Source organism: Ambystoma mexicanum, chromosome 9, assembly GCF_040938575.1.
Source record: "Ambystoma mexicanum isolate Mex_15411 chromosome 9, UKY_AmexF1_1, whole genome shotgun sequence".
NCBI lineage: Eukaryota > Metazoa > Chordata > Amphibia > Caudata > Ambystomatidae > Ambystoma > Ambystoma mexicanum.
Window position 1 is genome coordinate 797807694 of NC_090931.1, and position 20496 is coordinate 797828189.

Consider the following 20496-nt stretch of genomic DNA (forward strand, 5'->3'; position numbering starts at 1 on the left):
CTGGTTGGGCAAAAAAGAGAGAACTGCCCTAGGCAAGCAGGTCAATCTACAAACTCACACTACTAATAAGAAAGGTAGTTGAAAAGTAATTTTAAGAGCATTCTTTTCCTTATTTTGATTATGCCTGCTCTTGGGAATGCACAGGTGGCTATGGATAGCATTTCTAGAAGAGAAAACTAAAGGGTATATTTGTATGTGTCATACCGGTATCCTGACAGCACCCTGAAGCACCTAAAATCGAGTGTGGGCACTTTAGAAAAAGAATCAAATAAAGTAAACATATATAACTCCAGCTATCAAGAATAAAGCGTTGCATAATCACATTTACTAAATAATAAACAATTGCTCATCAATGGCTGCTATAGCACGTATGTCCAATCACAATTCCCACCTAACCTGATACTAGGCCATCTTCTCCCCTGGTGGCTTAGGGATCCCTTGTTGCCCAATTGCACACCCTGGGCACCTTTTAGCTCCCCTCTCTGCACCTCCCCTTATCACTTGTAAAACTCTGTTGCTTCCCAAAGCTACGCCCGCGCTCAATAAATACCCTAATGACAATAATCCATCACCTGCGTTGGATTGGCTCCTGTGCCAGTTTTAAAAGTTGCCCAACTGTTCTATGCGAATAGTGATAGATGTTGTGACGGTGTTTCCATTTAGAAGTTGAGGAGTTTGGGTTCGAATTTTACACGTTGATGGAAAGCGCTCCGCGCGCATTTTAAGACATTGATATGGTAAACAATAGTTGAAGAGTTGAAACCCAGAAGCAGCGGGAATCTGACACAGGCGGCCAAGAAGTACACCTGAGAATTGCCAACCCCCAAAAGGGCAGAGGAAAGCGACGCCGCCGCGCGTGTGGGGTCGGGGACATGTTACAGGTGTCGGTGCAGAAGTCCTACGCCGTCTGCAGTAGTGAGCTGCCTGGCAGTGAGAGGCGTGCGAGGGCGCTTTCTCCCGTGCAGCCGTTTGTTTAATCTTGTGTACACAATCCCCGCCGGTGAAACGTGTTCTCCTGAACACAGAGAAAACACTCTTCAGCGGCCCTACCACGAAGAGAGAGGAAGCAGCCCGCTCGTGTTTTCCCCGTGCTGATATGTTTAAGACTGATTTTATTTAGAGGCGGCGCTTAAAATTAAAAAGAGAGCGAGGCACGGAGTAGAGCTGGGCGGGGAGGGACATTGTCCACTCGGAGCGCCCCGCCAGTGAGCATCTTCCCGGGCTGAAGCAGGGGAGGGGGTCCGTGCATCTCCCCAGGGCACATCTCCCGTCGCTGCAGGAGTCCAGTGAAGTACCCTGTGCCTTGGGCTGGAACAGGGTCCGCCACAGCACCCTAGGGCGCAGGGGAGGCGCTGCGCCCCCTCGGTGTTGTGGGTGTGTGTTTTTTTTCAGTATTTGTTTTTAGTTACTTTTCTTGCTGCAGGACTTTGCGCGTGTTTTCCTCGGACTGTGTTCCTGATTCCGGGGGCAGGGTTGGTTTGTTTATTGTTTTTTTTTTCCCTGGATGATTTTTCAATGAAAAGGCTGATCATGAACAAGCTGTACATCGGGAACTTGAGCCCCTCGGTGACGGCCGATGAGCTCCGGCAGCTCTTCGGGGACAGGAAGCTGCCCTTGGCCGGGCAGGTCCTCCTTAAGTCTGGATATGCGTTTGTGGATTACCCGGACCAGAACTGGGCCATTCGGGCCATCGAGACCCTCTCCGGTGAGTGCCGCGCGGGGGGCGCTCCTTTCTGCATGGGGGCTAGGACAGGTTCGAGCACTCTCAACCGCGGCGATTGCATGCACCCCTGTCCCGGACCAGTGTCCCCAAGTCACAAACGGCCCGCGTCTGTCCCTCTCCCGAGGTCCCCGCCTGACAGCCATGTCTCTCCCCGATCCCCTTTCTGCCATCCCCTACCGGAGAAGGCGGGTGGGCTGCACGCGTTGGTCGCTGCTGGAGGTCTGGGGACGGCAGGGAGGGTGATAGTGACTGAGGGCTGCTGGCCGAGGGGATAGAGGGAGACCCGGGCAGCCCCGATCCCCCACCTGTCTGCTGTGCCCTCCGCTGCGCTCGCTCCTTCGCACTCCTGATTTTTCTCTGATTTTTTTATCCGATTTTATTGGGCGGCTCCGGGGCCCGCGGGGGCCCTGCTGCCCGCCCCCCTGCGCTCTGTCGCTCTTCGGCTACCATTTTACGAGGTGCCCGGACTCAACTCTCCGGGGGGCCCGAGCTAGAGGCGGCCGAAGGAGGAGCTGGGGGCCCGGGCTGCTGCTAGTGTAGCAGAGGCTGTAGTTCTAGCAGCTGCGACAGGGCCTGCTCTGCTGGGCGACAGAGGGCCAGGGGGTGGCGGGTGGCCGCCTTATCACAGGACAATGTCGACATTGGGGGCCCCTGGGGCCCGAGCTGGGATAGACGGCTCACAGGAGCGGAAGCCGCACCAGTTCTGGCCCCTGCCAGGGAGGTGGCACAGGGGGTTTGCGGGTTGACACCTAGGGCCCACTGCACATTCGAGGAACAGTGACCTCGCCACGAAGGAGCCCAGTGGCACCACACTGGAGGAGGAGAACCGCCATATGAGTCTCGGCCTCAAACGCCGCATATATCAGCCTATTGTGGGAGATCTTCCTTAGGGGCCCTGTGAGCAGGACTGCCCTGGTCTCTTGGTTCCTTTACTACTTTTGTGGCAGCTTGTATCTTGTTTGCAGTGAAACACGTGAGGGTGCCGAGGCTACCTTCCTGACAGCTATGGCACTCCCCTTGGATCTGCTCTCTGGCAGCCACGGCCCTGTTCCTTGATAGAGTTGCTCTGGTCTGCTCATGCTGTGGTGCCTGACAGCCATGACCCTCTTTCCTATTTTGCCCACACTTAAGATGACCGCCATGTCGCTCTTCTGACAGAGTTTACATGTGCTGCCCACAGTCTCACATTTTAGTCAAGATCGTCTCTCCTCAGGCATGCTGCCATATTTCGGGGGTTTGACAACCATGCCCCTGCCACTCACGAACCTACTGTAGGGTGTCCACACTCTTGAACAGCTATGGTCCTCTCCGCCTACCATGTGCTTCCCACATTCTAATGTTCTTCTCGCGTTTGACCTGTCCACTCACCCAACACTGGGGCAGGTAGGGTGACCACAATTGCCCTCTCCCACCCACCCCCTTTTTAGTGCCAGCTACCAATAGCTCCCTTCCCACAGAGTTGCCTGGCATAACGTTAACCTCCTGGGAGACCTGCTCCGGGGTGTGACAGCCACGGCCTCGTCCTTATGCCAGCATAACAGCCATAATCGTTTCCCCTCAGAGGTGCTTGGCACAGCTGTGGTGGTCCTTGTCGAAGTGACTTCTCCGAGCTCGCCCCGCTGCCTGGTGTAAGAGCCATAACCTTCTCATCTGAAACCTTCATTCTGCTTATCTGCCTGCACTGTCGTTAGTGCTGTTGACGGCGCCATGCTTCTCACACCTACCCCATGCATTTTATGGAAAGTCAATCAAAAACATGCCTCGCGCGTATTCCAACTGCTCTATTTATAGTCTATAATTCTGCCAAAAAGGAAACCCTACCCATCCTTATGCCATCTTTATTGTGGACTTTTTTTTAAAGGCAAAGCTGAGCTGCATGGAAAGGTCATGGAAGTCGACTACTCGGTCCCGAAAAAGCTGAGGTAATTTCACTTATTTATTTGTGTATATATTGGAGTGACGTATGTTGGTGCCACCTGGGTGTGCAAGTACCCTGCACATGTGTCCCGGGTTGGAGTTTGTGTGCTTTCGAGAAGTAAATGTTTCATGTATTACAGTCATTCTCTTGTAGTCTATACTGGATAATAATGTGCCAAGGTGATATAATGCATGTCGGAGTTCACAGGCTACCTCGAAATACTTTATGGTTGCCGGATAAACGGCTCATTGCTCTAAATGTGGGGCAGACACTGCCACGGGCTTCCCAGGACAGAGTGGCTTCTAGCTGTCCCCTCCCCTCGCACCAACACTGCAAGCACCCTCCGGTGGCCCGCGGCTCTCCACTGGACGCAACACAAGTCAGCCTGTCACAAGTTACACAGTAAACGTGTTGATTATTTGGGGGGAGAAAGTTGCTCCGGTTACAATGCCGAGCACCCTCCTTTTTTTTTTTTTAAAACTCATAGCAGACTGTTAAGGAACATAATCGCCGTAGTACCGAGTCACGTTATATATTAACTTTTCTATGGATGGGCAACGAATGCAGCGAGTCACAGTTTGCCCCGGGAGCTTTCCCGTGGTGACGTCACCGCAGTGTCACGTTCCATTTCAGTTTGGTTAATGCCGTAGTACTGAGTCACGTTATATATTTTTAACATTTCTATGGATGGGCAAAAGATGCTGCGAGTCAGTTTGCCCCGGGAGCTTCCCCGTGGTGACGTCACCGCAGTGTCACGTTCCATTTCAGTTTGGTTATGTGTCTCGCCTCGCGCGGAGCCAGTGCCCTCAATGCCTGGCACTGGTCTTTCCAGTCACCGATGCCCTCGAGCGCCTTGCTGCTGAACATGTTAACAACACGTTTCGTTGAGGTGTTTTGTCTAAGGAAGCCCCGCGAGCTTGCATGCTTCGTTTTCTCAGTGTCTTGTCTTTGCCATCACTGAGTGAACATAAACCAGTATGGAACGTTACAGGGGTTTCCAACTCTGACCTGGGAATTAAATGAATGAAACGTATTCGAACACTTCAGATGGAATTCTAATATCAGCTTTGCCCACTGGTGGCATGGGGTGTGCAGACCACCACTTTTGCTTCTTTTATTCTCGTGGATATTTTGGGCCCGTGTGTGCTGTATAGTTTGGAGGGAGGCGGGGTGGGGGTGGGCGTGGGGGCGGGGTTTGAACATGGTTACTTCAGATTGTAAGAGACATATTGAAGCGGGACAGGCGAAGTTGAAACTCTACAGACACGTATGGATCTAGGTCAGATCTTTTAGGCTATTGATGTTTTAATGACTACTTTAATTGATCAATTTAACATTTTAACGTCGTGGCCCCTTTGCTAGAGAAAACACCCATCGAGAGATTTCCGCTTTAAAGTGCTGAGGTTGAAGTTGAACTTGCTTCAAAGCATGGAGGTGTTGGGGATCAGAATAAACATACAAAGGGGTATGAGAACTTGTTGATATTATTCTCAGGAAGATGAGTCTCTAAAGCATTTGTGCATAAACTGTCCTGAGCCCACTGCGAAAGAAAACATGTCCACTACTGTTAGTGCCTCGGGTGGATCAGGATTTTAAATCCGAAGGACATTTCTGTACTAAATCAGGTTTTTAGATTTTCTGAAAGTGGTTTTAGATAATTAGACTTTTTGGAATGTTTATACAAGTGTTTTTAGAGGTTTTGTTATATGTTGTTAAATGGAATGTTTTGAAATGTATTGATTTCTTTTATATGATGTAAGATGTCAAGTGTGAAAAGTAATGCCAAGTGTGAAAAGTTCAGCTTATGAACTATAATGCACAGTAAATAAATAAGAAATTGAAGCAGCACAGGGCTATTTATGTCCCTCTACTCTACACTTTGATTAGGCTGGTCACCACACCACATGGCACATTCTTTAAACGAGTTGGTATTTCCGGAATAGGGCATGTACCTGTCGCTTTAACAAAACAACACCTAGGATGTGTTCCTTCTTGAAATGCAGTATCCACAGCTACTCTTGAGACAGGAGATCATTTTGTGGAATGTTGCACAACCAGTACCTGTGAAATGGTAATTGCACCTTTTTACTTTAAGAAATAGATGTTGTGCACGTAGACCTTCACACTGGCATATTTAGAACTCGTTGTGATTAATGTATGGCTCCCCTTGTAAAACCTTCAATGTGAACACACCGCTCTCCACCACACACACTGCCTTTGCTCATGCATAATCTTTTCCCCAAATTAGGTTTCCATTATGGAACCCCTTTCACACTCCCCTGCATGAAGCATTTCTGAATTTATTTTAGAACTTTTTTAGTGGGGTTAAAAGGCAGTTTGGTGGATAGGTACCCATCCTCTCTACAAGTGGCCGGCATCCACAGCAAAATATTCTTATTGAAGCACATGGCCACCCCTTTTGTGTACACTGCACCGCACCTGGGTCCAGGCAGCGTGACTAATCGGTCTAAACTTTGCAGTGCATGGGCTGTGCAGTGGCTGAGGCGTGGCTTATTCCGATTGCAATAACAAAAAGAACATGTGCCCTTTTTATTTTGTATTTCTTGTTTAAAAGTCGATGTTGCACTTGTGCAAATCTTGCAGAATTGTAGGAAAGTAGTGCGCTCCTGTTTGTAAAACTTACATAACGTGTTGCTTAGTTGGTGAAATATTTATTTTGGAGAAAGCTGTGAATTTGAAACGTTTTTGTTGAACCATTTTTGAAATGAGCAGCTGCTGGCCTTTGTATTTATTTTGCAATGCCAAATATCTTGCATATTTGCACAATAAATTACACATCAGTGCCTTTTCCTTGGTTGTAACCAGTCCTACATATAAGCTGTGTACAAGCTACTCCTTAATAACGGGCAAATAATCATTATAACATATAGGGAGTAAAAATGCCTGCAACACTAAATTGGAAGCAATGGGGATACATGGGAGCCTCCCCCCGCTTCCACCTGCACCGCTCCATTGATCTGTGCAGGGCAATGCAACAGGAAAGACCTCTGATGATGTTGTTTCTGCATTCGAAGAGCACCTTTAAAATAAACATACCTCTTTTAATTTGAATGAATTATTAGCCACAAACAGCTTGTATTACAAAAAGATAGCCATTTTGGAGTTATCATACATTTTGACTGTCCTGAAACTATCCCAATTGGGAATGGGACTGGCCATACTTTTTCATCTTATCGTTCGTAGCCAGACCAGTTTATATTTATGGGTTTTATGATCACTGTTGTGGAGCATTGCTAAACTGCTTGTCCTGTGAATATTTTGATCATGGTAATTTCAACGGTTCAACAGCAAGCTGTTCCATTAAAAACATAATTCCTTAATTTTTCAGAGGATACCTCTTTTTGAGTGAATTTATAGCCTACTCCAGTCGGGGTATGCCACCATTTTAAATCATCTTCCTCGCTAGAAGGGAGAGCACAGCTGCATGCTCTTTGGAATAGTCTTTAGTCAAAGGTCAGGAGCTAAATAACTTGGTTCTAAGACCCAGGCATAAAGCCTGTCCATATTAGATTTCCCTATGTACGTATGAAGTTTATTGAACATAATTAAAAACAATTGGTCAAGACTTTTCATAAAAAAAGGATAAAAGCAATACCATAGGACTAAAAGCCTTCACTTTAGAGAATACTTGGACATGGCTGGACTTGTTTCTTTAGGTTCAAATGTTGGCACTTCTTCTCTGATAAACCACAGCCTTGTCATTAGTCCCACCACTAGTCATCAGTCGTGTGAGCGGGGGCAAGCACACATTTCAGAAATATTATGGGAACCCAGCCTGGCAGGTCACACATTGACTGTTGTGAGGATCTTGGCCACCTCTTCTTAGAATATCTAAACCTTAGTAGTGGAGTGCAAGAACTAGCAAGCAAGCGCGGTCCATACACCCAATGTGAAGAGAAACTGGATGACCTGCTTCTCTGAAATACGAGATAATCTCTGTCACTGTGCATATTTCCTTAATGATAATGAACATGCATTTGTAATATGAAACTACCACTTTCAAACACGTGACACATCTTTAAAATTATTTGCATCACAGTGGTCTGTGGATTTCTTAACATAACATAATTTCACACAAGTGTTGTGTTACTGTTGTTAAATTGCCAGAAAGTTTCATGTTTAAAGAGCAAATAAACGGCATTGTGGAAAAAAAATAATATTGAATGTCTGTTTTTCCTGGAGAGAAAACAAATTGAAATAATAGATATTGACTGTATAAAACTGGATCCTTAAGAATTGGCAGGTGAATGCCCACTTACATTCTAAACCATGCTTCAAGGCACTTCGAAATTATATTGCACTTTGAGGACTTTGGTTCAGGATATTTTGTTTAAAGAAATTAAAAATAGACCTATGGTGCTGAATTGACAAGGTTTTTTTGTAAAAGAAAATCGACTTTTTAAATGGTGACAAGTAGAACTGTATTTTCAAACTGAATTTATTTTTCTTCTACAAAATAAGCATTCCGACTTCAATCCTTTAAAATATGAAGTCAGTATTCATGTTTTCAACGTGTTATGAGGCAAGACTGTGCTGATTTGTCATTGATGGTGTATACACCAATGTCTTCAGTAATAAATGCATTCCATGCTTGCTACTGCTGGAGAAATCGTGTTCACTGGGTGTTGTCGTGACAAACCTTAAAGGCACAGTGCGATACCGATTAAAGCCCCATGATGGCCAGCTGTCAGAAAGGTCTCCATTTGAAAAACCATTGTTGTCGACAAAGTGCATTTTGGGAGGCAATGAATGAGACTCGCGCCGTGCACTATGTATGGCGGCGGCACTAGCAGCAGCAGCAGCAGGGTGATCTATTTCCTTAACCCACAGCATCATCCTACAGTGGCTTTCAGAAGGCAGGAATAAAGTTATTTCGATTTCAGCACTAGGATAGCAGTTCAGTCGAATGCTTCAAGGCAAAAAATCGCACTCGACGTTTATTTAAAAGTTCTGCCATCTGGGCTTTAAAAAAAAGTTTTAGGGTGGCGTTCTAAACTTGGAAATTCTGAACGGGTGCTAAGCAGCGTGATTTGTTTTCTAGCTGCACACGGTGTTGCAGAATTTGGCACGGGGTGTGTTGCTGCTTGCAGACTTCGGTGCTGCGAGAACTATACGAGGGAAGGTGCAGGCATTGCTACTTTGAATCCTGCCTGATTGTGTGGCGTGGTTGGAGCCACTGCGCCTTGCCCTGGCGGATGTGAATAGCATCGAGGGTTAGTCACCCTGTACCAACAATGATGACTCGTGAACCGGATCATGTTCTTTTCATTTAAATCTTTAATCTGTGGTCGATCCCGGTGTCCTTTCTGAGACCCATTCGATTTTAAAAGTGGAGGTTTTGTTTTCTGGATAATAACAGGAAACGTGTTGCTTGCACTGCAATGTATAGATTAAAGACATTCACGTTTAAAATGTGTGTGTGTGTATATATTCAGTTAAGTTTGCAAAACAGCAAATTATGCTTTCATTTCTCAATTGTCATTAAATATAGTTTTTACTATATGGTAACACAGAATCTATGACTTCTTTCTTGCTGAGCATTTTTGAAAGATACATGGTTTAAAAAAAAACAAGAGGGATGTTTGAGGAAGAGTTCTGTAAAAATAGAGAAGAGAAGGATGAAGAGACGAAAGCAACAGGCTCGAAGGTGTCCCCAGTTACATTTTTCATCTGCTATTTTGACAGATACCACAAATGCAACCGAACAAACGCGTTGCGTTGATGTACCGTCCCAAATTAGAAGTTATAGCCACAGTTCTTATAGTGTGCCAGAAATGTGAATGGGGGGTCCTAATAGATGAGGGGTCTGTGGCAGGATGCGTGCTATTCTGCAGAAATCCCAAGACCACCATTAAGCACATTCATCCACAGACCATGTGCTCAGCTCACTTATCTGGTACTCCATGGATTAGAACTGGCTGTTTGGGAATACACAGAGATGGCGGTGGAGAAATGGCACATACTCGCTTACAAATGGACACTTCCCCCAACCAGTTTTGAAATTCATGGGAGCTGGGAGCTATTCTGCATGTAGCCTAGAGGAGCTCATTGGCTTGAAACCAAGACCAACAAGGAGCTACTTTGGGCTCCCCAGGACAACCTGTGCCTTCCAAAGATGCATATGTGACATTAACTTTCAGTGTTCGAGAATGTTAATAAAGAATTGGAACACCTCTAGTATACATGTGAACATTTTGGATTGCACATAATGAGCAAAAAAGTTGTGTGAATCTTGTGTGGAAGTTAGATTTGCAGTGCACTGTGCACTTGCTCCTGGTTACCCAATGGTAGCTCCTGCCTACTGGGTGATGCCCAACACCCAGGAACTGACTTGGCTCCTGCATGTTGAATCGTAATTTTGAACCCTGCCTTATACCCGAAAGGGTGATCTTCTGAAACGAGCAAATCATGTCAAAGATTCTTTAATGCCATATCATATTACTTTAGAAATCCAATACATTGTGCTGTTGACTACTACTAATGGCCTTGAATGCAATTAAATCTGCAGCTGTACATCTTATCATGTTTCTTGACCATGTTATGTATAACAAAACCCATATGGATTTATGTTCAAAGGTTCTTGTGGAACATCTTGTTCCTATGCAAATACATACAAATATATGCTACAAGAAGTTTGAATGGGGGAAAACGCACCCATTTGACCCCCTCACGTCTGTTCAACAAAATGTCACAGCCCAGCGAGTGCAACCTTCAAAGCTTTTAGAGAAAAGCCACACTGGTTTCATTGTTTGACTATAATCTTGACTGTGATTTAAAGATAATGTATTTTATTTGTTTATTATGGTGTAGCACAAAATAATCCCATATAGTGTTCATTGGTTAGGTGCAAGTTAACATACACACTTGACCCTGTGTGTTATGGCAAGACCAGAACAGCAGCTACTGTAGCAGTGTAGACTGACAGAGGGGTCATTATCGTGGGATAATTACCTGCCCCATAGTTATGGTCTGAAGTGAACCTGAGGTCCATGAGTTGGGGAAGGGTCATTATCCCAAGTGATAACCCCTACCCGGTCATTATCCTAAGCGATAAGCCCTCCTCAAGGTCCATAAAGCCATTAGCACAGTGGTAATAGCAATACATGTTTCGGTGGTGAAGCAAAACAATATTAGCTTAGTACCAAGTAAAGTAAATGGAGAAACGAGTTAGTACATTATTTGAGGTTGTATTATTTTAGTATTTAAATAACAGTGATCTTCATAAGCATTTTAGTTGCAAACTTGGTTGAACTGAAACTATTTTAAATTAGTATACATTGGGTGCAATATTGTTTCTTTATAAAAAAGCAAATTAATTTTGGTATGCTTTGGCTTTCTCTTGGGTATGTTAAATTGGATACTTAATTTTAGTAAAACAAATGGAAAATATGAGGAATCTGTTGTAAATTTGGTTTCCTCCGTTTTAGCCGGAAACGTTATTGAATGTAGATAGGCTAAAACCTTGCTGGCGGTTTTAATTTGCCTCTCGGGTAGCTACCTCGGGGGACTTGCTTGTTGTATTTTGTTTTTGGATTTTCGTTGGTTTGTACTGGTTAAGAGAGAAGAAGATTGGATGTATATATTGTGATGTAACTTGAAACTGTTAAAGGTTTCTTTTTGCTTTCTGTCTATGTTGGCAAAATACCAACAACACTTTTAATAAATAAAAGAAATGATTGCAGTTTTTTAAAAAAAAATAAACTCCTACAGTAGTGGAAGTGTCTTGTTGAAAGAAATCTTGCCTGGAATTTGCGTTCCTGCTTTTGAAGTTAGAATGTTTGGAATCAAGTCAGTACCAGTAGTTACTGACTGCACTGTTTTGATTGGCAGACATGTGGACAATGATAATCTCCATGCGCTAATATATCCTTATGAACAGAGGTTGGGGTCATTATTGGATGATAATGACCCACACACAAGTTATGGTCTGAAACCAAGCTTTTGGTCAAGGTTCATTTCTCCAACATGATAATGACCCCTCACAAGGTCTATAAGGCTATTGGCACACAGTGGGGATAGCATTACATGTAAAGGGATTTCTGCAATGCATGTTTGGGCGTTTTTGGTGGTGAAGTAAAGAACGTTAGTTTAATAGTACTGAAATAAATAGCACAGTTTGTTCTATTGAATGTGGTTTTATTTAGTAGTATTTAAATAGCCTTGTCTTCATACGTTCCGCATTTTTGTTGCAAACTTAGTTGAACTGGAATTTTAACATGGGAAGTAATGTAAAAAGAAAGTGAAACCACCTTACCATGTTTTAGCTCTCTTCGGTGCATTGGATGTTGCAGAGAAACAAAGGTTCTCCCAGAGAGGGAGTGCCTTGTGGAAAGAAACCTTGCCAAGAAATTGCTTTGTTGTTTTCCTGTCTGATTTTGAAAGTCGAGCGCAGTCCCTACCACCACACTGCGAACATTAGGGTTTTCTGCGAGGAGGTCCGTAATGATCCTATGTGCTAATCAAACACAATGCCATGGTTTTGTTTATTTCTAGTTTGCTTGGGGGTCTTGGGCAAGCTATGTTTATAGTCTGCGTGGCTGGGGGTTTGTTAAATAAAATAGCAGCATTTGGAACACTTGTATAGTACCGTTTTCTAGGCACTAATATCAGATTATTAAGGCCCAAATGTATAATATCAATTTGATCGACCTCAGAATGATAGAGGTGGAGAGGACCCAAGCTTGTCACCTTGACGTTACACCCAGTTCTCAGAAGAGGATGCATTAGTAATCGGAGCCATCGCACTGATTGATCTATTTAGGGGGGTGCAGTATGGGGTCACATAAGGAGGACTGGGGGGGGGGGGGTCCCCAAAGTATGCTCATGATGTCTCCTGTTTTTTTTTCTTCTCAAGATAAGGTCTTTAACGTCTTGCAGAATGCTAGGAAAGTTGGCGACGGGGGCGGGGGGTGTTGTAAATCATTATAATTGTATCACACTGTTAAAATGTGTTTCTCGTTTCAAACCTGCTAGTGTTAATGAAAAGTCAGAGGCAAAGCTGTACATTCCTGCAAATGTACAAACTAATTGTATTCAACGAACTCCACAGAGAATGGAATAAAAAGCTACGAACCCAGTGCTCCAGATAAGATATTGTAGTGGGAGTATTTTACTCCCCATTTTTAAAAAATTGTGTGTAAACGGATTTTTTGCGAGTGAAAATGTAAGTGCCATTCCGAATGCGAGTATTTAAATGAGCAAGTAAAAATATGATTTAACTGTATGTAAAGCAGTAATGTTTTTCTAGCAAACCTTTCTTTGGATCAGGCAGGAATAGCAGTTTCTTCCTCTGCCGCTGTGTACTACTGGTCCAAGCGTATCCATGGAGCTGTGTGGAAGACAGCTGGGGGACAGGCTCCTATGTGTCCAGGTTTTTTGTTGTTGTAGATAGGAGTATTTTTACTCCATATATATATTTATATATATATATATATTTGTTTTTAGTATTTGCCTATTTGTAGGGAGTAAAAGCGGCTGATACACCCCTTATCTGCAGCGCTCCAGAAAACACAATATTAAGTTGCCATTATCTCCTTCGCGCAGACTCCCGAATGCATTTTTTTACCTTTGGCCCATGTACGTTTCATAAGGAGAAATCGCCACCTTTCACAGTGAGCCCTGGCAGAATGCTACACGCCACACCACCACAGTATCTCCTACTGATTGGGAATAAGGAAGGGCTGTGTATATTTAAATATGGAAAGATGGCGTTTGATTATCAGCAGGATCAATTATATTTGGGGAAAGAGAAGCGCATGTATTACTGTTACATTATTTGTACATGCTTGACCACTGAAATCATTTTATCAGACATAAAACACGTCATCCATGGAGCGTTGGATCTGCAGTTTCTGCTCAGCGCTCGGCTGTATATAGAGGTAAACGTGCAAGAATGTCATCAATTTTAGCAATCTGCGCAACAGCGTTTATTATTCTTCATAGAATGTATTGATGACAGTGGGTAACAGTTTAGTTTTATATGGTAATGGTGGTGGCTAGATCAATACATTTCTGGGTTCGAAATTAAAATTCAGTGAGCGGGAGCTAAAACCAGCTCAGCCATTGCCCGGTAGGCAGGTGCTACCGCTGGGGAGCCAGGACAAAGTACACCGCACACTACAAATCTAATTTCCACATGAGATGCACACTTTCCATTTTTGCGCATTTTGTATGATCCATTATATTTAAATGTTATAATTCTTCTTTAGTTACATTCTCAAACACTCAAAGTTAATGTCACATATGCATGTTTGTAAGGCACCAGTTTGCCTGGGGAGCCAGAAGATGCTCATAACTGATAGTTCTAAGCTATCCTGGTGCTCCAACGGAAGAAGCAGAAGCTAAATAGCTTCTACCAATTTCCAACCCGGCATTTTTAAATGTTATATTGATGCTGCAGCCAGTTTGTGCTGGGAGTCTTTATTCCTTTATTGTATTACTTTGAATTTTAGCCGAGTCAATTTGGACTAGATCTAATCCTTGGATGTTGAGTGTAAAATGAGGCAAATCGCTTCCTAGAGATTGACTCTTAAAGCCTTCAACACACAAGGTCATACATAACTTCACTATATGTGAGCTTTATTAACATGCAAGGGAATAACTTCAGTATATGTGAGCTTATTAACATGTGAGGGCCTAACCTTACTTCACTATATGTGAGCATACTTCTCAACATGCGAGGGCAGAACTTCAGGATATGAAAGCTTCTTAACATGCAAGGGCAGAACTTCAGGATATGAAAGCTTCTTAACATGCGAGGGCCTAACCTCACTTCACTATATGTGAGCTTACTTCTCAACATGCGATGTCATAACTTCTGTATATGTGAGCTTATTAACATGTGAGGGCCTAACGTCACTTCACTATATGTGAGCTTACTGCTCAACATGCAAGTGCATAACTTCAGGATATGAAAGCTTCTCAACATGCGAGGGCATAACTTCAGGAGTGCTTGCTTGTTTTGGTGGTAACTTAAAAGATAATTTACGTTTTAAAAAAATTGAGCTGTATATTTATTTTTCATTCTGCTTAAGTTGAAGAGCTGTCAATTCCATAGTGTTGCATTCAGGATCATAACAACAAATGTAATACATTTGCATACATTATGTCATTTCAGGGAGTGTTGCTATGGTGTGTTGTTGGTCATTGGGTCCTGTAAGTAAAAAAGAGGGGATTATGGATGGGAAGCAGAGAAAAGGTTGACATTGGATCAGAAGTGCAGCGCAAGGCAGGACGGGTGTTGGCACACCACAACACAATGGAAGCAATGCTGAGTTTGGAAATAAAAATCGGAGGAAAAGCGTAGAGAATATTTCTCAAATATACACATGCTGTGGTTGAAAACATGATGACCATTCAAGGGCACCACTGCACACACGCTCCAATTTGGCATACAACTGGGCGTGGGAAAATATATTACAAGGTGACCTGCCAGTTTCAGTGGGCTCACCCAGTCGATTCTGGTTGTTCACGGGTGCTCGTGGGTTAATCGGGCCACTTCAAGACGATGCCCAATTGCAAGGGTTCATGCAAACTCTGGGCTCCCGCATTTGTAAAAGTTGTCCAGCAACTTCCTGTTCTCCTTGTGGATTTAGCTTGTCTGAAGTAGGGTGAGTCCGGCCTGATTCACGTGTGGAGAAGTTGGGAGGATTGGTTTTGTTTCTCTTTTGCTTGATTTCTTTTTAGGGAAAGCTTACTTTGCAGTGTTAATTTTAGTTGGGGGATCTGGGGGCAGGGTGACTTGCTTTCTGGGTAAATGACAGGGCAGCAGGGGACGCTGTACATCTCTGGTAAGTTTAGGTCTCTATTTGCTGATCTTTCCTACCTATAACCGGAAGAGGATGTGATTCACATGTATACAACCCATTACGTGGGCAGACAGAGACTCGGCCTTCAATAAATGCGAATGCAGGGTCAATTCGTGGAACTGACAGGGATTTTCGGGATGATGAGGGTGGTGTTGGAATATAACACAGGATCGGAGTTGTGGGATCTGAAGGTGTGGGATGGTGGAAGAAGCCTGAGGGGAGATGGTGGGCACTGCCAATACAGTCCAGGCCAATAGACATCGAGGACCTGATTCACAAAGCGAAAATCCCATTGGAAAATGCTTTCTGAATCAGGCCCCGAGTCTGAAAAGGTGCAAGGTAGGCACAAGAGAAATTTCTCATTTTCCATCAGCCTTTTGGGTCAAATACAATGTGCCATGTTTCCGCATGTAGGGAAAGGCCCCCCGTCAACCATTCATCAGGTACTATGCTATGTTATTTGTTATCTGTATAGTGCCTACTACCATTGTTATGACTTCTAAGTGCTGTGGTGGAGGAAGGACCTTTGGGAAACCAGAGTCTGTGCAAACATGAAAATGAAAAGGGCATCATCATTATTATTCTTGGGGGTATTTATTGAGCGGGGACCTAGCTTTGGGAAGCAACTGAGCGCTTTACAATCATACAGGGAAAAACATGGTGAGGGAAGCAGGCATTTAAGTAAAGAAGAAGATAGTTGAATATGTCAACAGTTTGCCCGGACAAGTATCTAATTAAGAAAATATACAGAACATATAACAGTGATTAAAAAAAACTTTCTAAAAGTAATAGAGTGCCAACAAGTCCTGTCAAGTAGGGTTCAAAAGTAAATCATGCAATCATAGTGGTCCCTGGATATGTTAATATCTATTCCTGTTAGGGCTAGTCTAAGTTGACTGTTGGTATATGCTAGCTAGTACAGAGAATTCCTAGAAGCTCAATCTCAACATGTTTCTGTTCTCAGATTTTATTGTGGAACATTCTTCAGGCGGAGTAAATTGGGTCACTTAAACGTGTAGGGTGGCATTCATTCATCTTCCCTTCATCGCAGTTTCTTCTGCTTGGGTTTGGGGGAACATGTCCAGTTTGTGTAGGGCAGTCTTCGATTGTATTTGGATTCCAATCTATTTGGTTATTCAATAGCCCTTTGCCAATTTTGGAATCCGCTGAAGATAAAGTAGTACTATCTTCATTGGGTACTAGAGTGTCTGTCAATGATGCCGGCAGATTTTCTATTTAATCTTTTCGTCTGATGTAATCTCAGTAGGGCGTCAAAATAGTTTGTTTTTTTATGGTGAATCTTGGAAACATTCAGATGGAGTCAAGCCTTCATGTCTCCTTTGCACTTTGTGGATAGTCTTTTAATTAATCTGTCCGCTGAGAATCATCTCGGGTACGTAGATGGCTCACGTACGATATTGTGAATGTCGCAGCGTCTAGTGACGACCATTTTGCGTGTTAGTGTAAACAATCGTCGTACTGCAAACTCTGTGTAAAAGACAAACACGGGAGAAGTAAACTAACGCGACGGGTATGGCAGGGAATTTGGAAGCAAGGGATCTACAAGGAATCGGGGAGCAGATCACAGGTAGTGGAGGGTGTGTGGACCTAGGTGTTAAAGCAAAACATTGCATGTGAATAGGAATTATAATTTGGTGACTATTCATTCACTAGCAGAGAGGACTAGTTTAAAACATTATCCAAATCATGCAGCTCATTGGGTTCAGGTGCAGAGATGACTGCTATGTCCATGACTATGTGACAGCTGAACATACTTTTTCGTGGGACTCTGCTGTATTCTATGGGTTGCAGCGCAAGGGGTGGAACAGACATTTTTAATAGTTTATCAACCCATAGGATAACTGTCTACAGGTGAAAGCTCTGCTATACTCTGGCCCTCTTGAATCCCCTAGGGTGCTGGGGTTAGGAATGGTATAACACATTCCACTTCCTGCTCCTTCACCAGGCCAAAACTCTGGGTCATCGGACCAACAAAGGTGTGGAGGCTTTGGTTGCTCCAAGTCGGGGGTCTGCAATATGTGGCTCTCCAAAGGCTTTGGACTACTGCCCCCATCAGTTCTAGCTGGTGATGATACAGGGTAAATCGGTGTTATTTTTGTTAGCTGATAAAATAGTTTTCTCCTCGAGGTTTGGAGTGTTGAACTACGCTAAGTGTTCTCCTTTAATGAAGTCTCGCTTATGCATGTGGAATCTTTGAAAGGTTACCTTTTTATAATTATGTGCATTGATATATTGTTGTTTCTTTTAATGTGTTTAAGGTATAATAAAAAATAAAAAAGACTCGCTTACATAGAGAGTGAGGTGTTTTCTAAAAAGAAATCTGAACTACAGGGATACTGAATGTGCATGAGAAAAGGTTCCAAACTCTCTGCAGGGAGCAAAGCTGACTCTGCTAACATGATTGACAAAATGATGACTAATTATAATTGGGCCACAATCCCTAATTACAGGGATCGAAATAAGGTGTTAAGACAGCCTGGAAAGTACCACAATTACACAGAGGCTCTGGAGCCAGATTAAACCAAACTCAATGATCGAAATAGACCAAATGCAACACAAAACCCAGCTTTATTAACATCCAAATACAGCAGGGACAGCATACAGTGTTGTCGCTTTCAGCATGCTTCTCAAAAACATCAGTGTTTATACTACAAATGTGTCGTCAACAACGTCATAACATAATATCAGTTTACAAAACCTACGGGTTACTGGGATTGGTTAAGGGGATTTACTACATGTATACATTCCACAGGGGTTAAACTTCTGATTGGGTAATACGCTAATGGTTCTTCTGAGACTACCTCTAAATTGGTAATCGTAAAAAGACATAATTTCTACAATAGATTATTGGTTGGCCTAATATGTATTGGGCGGCCTAACATGGAGGATTTTTATTGGCTTTCTACTGACCAACCCTCGGCAACAGACAGGTCATCAAGACATGAGCATACAGGAGTTGGGAGAGAGAGGTTCATGGACTGCTTTTCTTTCAATTAAAGAAAATACCACCCCTTAATGCTAGGACATGAGCCAGAGTAATTCCTTTGTATTTGACCTTGTGCTGCGACTCGTGTCTGGGAATATGCGTTAGGAGTGAGGCAGGTGTCCTATGCGTGTTCATTACTAATGAATAGACTGTTCTTAAATTATGGGTCACGTTTGATGAGACCGCATTTGCAATTATTTCACCTTGCATTTATTGGGATTTTAGCTAATATTAATGTGAATGTTATGGGTCCTTTTACCACTTCGGACACTCTTGGGTTATTCTTCCTGGAGTCTTTTGGCTTCTAATTGTCCTGAACCTGGCTTACAAAGCTAGTTGTACTCTTAATCTAAGAATATATGGCTTCCGTCTTGGGAATCTCCTGCTTCCACTACAACATTCCTATCCTCCCCTTTTCATGGTAACCTTGGCTTGGGTGACTAGCTGCTGCCTGGGCTATGCATGGATCTGTAGTTCTGTAATTTCAGAATTTAGATGTCATGAAGTCTCGAGGCCTTTCATACCTTGCTGCGGCTTCCATTTTGAAAGATTGGCTACCCATTCGTCTCATTCTTCATGTATAAATGCATATATTACCTTGTGTTTGTGTCCTTCGTGTTGAATGCATATTTGCTTTGTGTTTAATGCATGCACATTTGTTTGTTGTTTGTTTTTTTTATTGCCATATTTAGCTTAGATCGTGTCCACATCCTGTTGTACCTGCTTGGGATATGGGCAGTACCGTTGCCTTAGTGAGTAACGCTTCTCACCTTTACGGTATTGGGACGGGGGAGGTGCAGTAGCTATGAGTCCTTAACCACACTCTCCTGCTTGCCCTCCCCAACACGGGTCTCTTTGGGTATCCATATTTTAGTCATCCCTCCCACCCCCCAAGGTGCCTCTGTGTCTGATATGCTCGTCCACGCTCCAGGTCACATAGCAGCATTCCCCGTTGGAATCACAATATACCCAGTACTCTGTGTTATTGTGAAGGTCCTGAGAACAAGTAAACATTGATTCTGGAGGGGAGATGGGGGCTTTCCAGTGCTCGGGCACAGGATTTGTCATCTGTTTGGGTATACTTATGCACGTGAGCATTCACGTTTATTTCTATTTTCATTCCTATTGCCCCTTTGGCAGCTTTTTTGCAGCTGTTTATTGCAATTCTTAAAACGCAGAAGGCAAATAATACCAGTACCAGAATGGCCAGTAAAATGTTCAATGTGTTATTCAACCATGTTGGTATCCATTAAAACAGGTACGAGAACCAGTCATCATTCTCAATCTTTTTGTGTACAATTCTATTAAGGTGGTTATGGCCTCTGTGAGGGTTCCATTCTCCTCATCGTGCATGAATATATATATATATATATATATATATATATATATATATATATATATATATATATATATATATATATACATATATATATATATAAGCAAGCAAGAAGGCACAATTTCTGCACCCCACCCCCCAATCGCTGTTCTGAGATCGAGAGCATACCTATTCTAGAAGGAAGTTTTACTGCCCTCATCTCCTCTCTCATGGCATTAAAGCCTTTCACGGTTGCAGTGACTGTTTGCAACAACTCCCATCTGGTTATTTGTAACCATTTTACAGTTGTAGACACTTGTTGATTTAGTGGAAAAGTAGTTTTCCCTTTTATTGCGAAGGGTAAGGGACTTTTTTTGTTTCTTAATTGTTCGTTCATTCGGGAGAAGTCACCAATCTGCACTTCACTCTGAGGAACTACTAAAGCCGGTGTATTTATTACCACCATAGAGCACAACCCTCCCCTATTTGGAGGGAGCTGCATATAGGCTTTTGAACCACTTACTCAATAGTGGTCCATGAGCATGGCTTTTGGCAATTTTCATACCTGGTATATATCCATGATGCGTTTGCATCCCTCAATTTTGACAACTTTCACTGGGCCATTATTTCTAAAACATAACTTTGGCACTTGCATTTTTGTTAAGGAGAGTGGTCTTGCTTCATTTTCCACCCATATTAAAAGTT

The 20496-nt window shown here is 43.3% G+C and overlaps 1 protein-coding gene across 2 annotated transcripts in view; it reads left to right on the forward strand.

Moving 5' to 3' along the window:
- The first annotated feature begins 965 nt into the window (after positions 1-965).
- IGF2BP2 (insulin like growth factor 2 mRNA binding protein 2) overlaps positions 966-20496 on the forward strand; it is a 1316273-nt gene continuing 1296742 nt past the window's right edge. The window contains exons 1-2 of one of the 2 annotated variants that reach the window (XM_069615761.1): positions 966-1705; positions 3585-3645. In XM_069615761.1, coding sequence (XP_069471862.1) covers positions 1516-1705; positions 3585-3645 — 251 coding nt within the window. In that variant the 5' untranslated portion in view covers positions 966-1515. The remainder of the gene's footprint in view (positions 1706-3584; positions 3646-20496) is intronic. The other variant, XM_069615762.1, reaches the window with a different exon arrangement.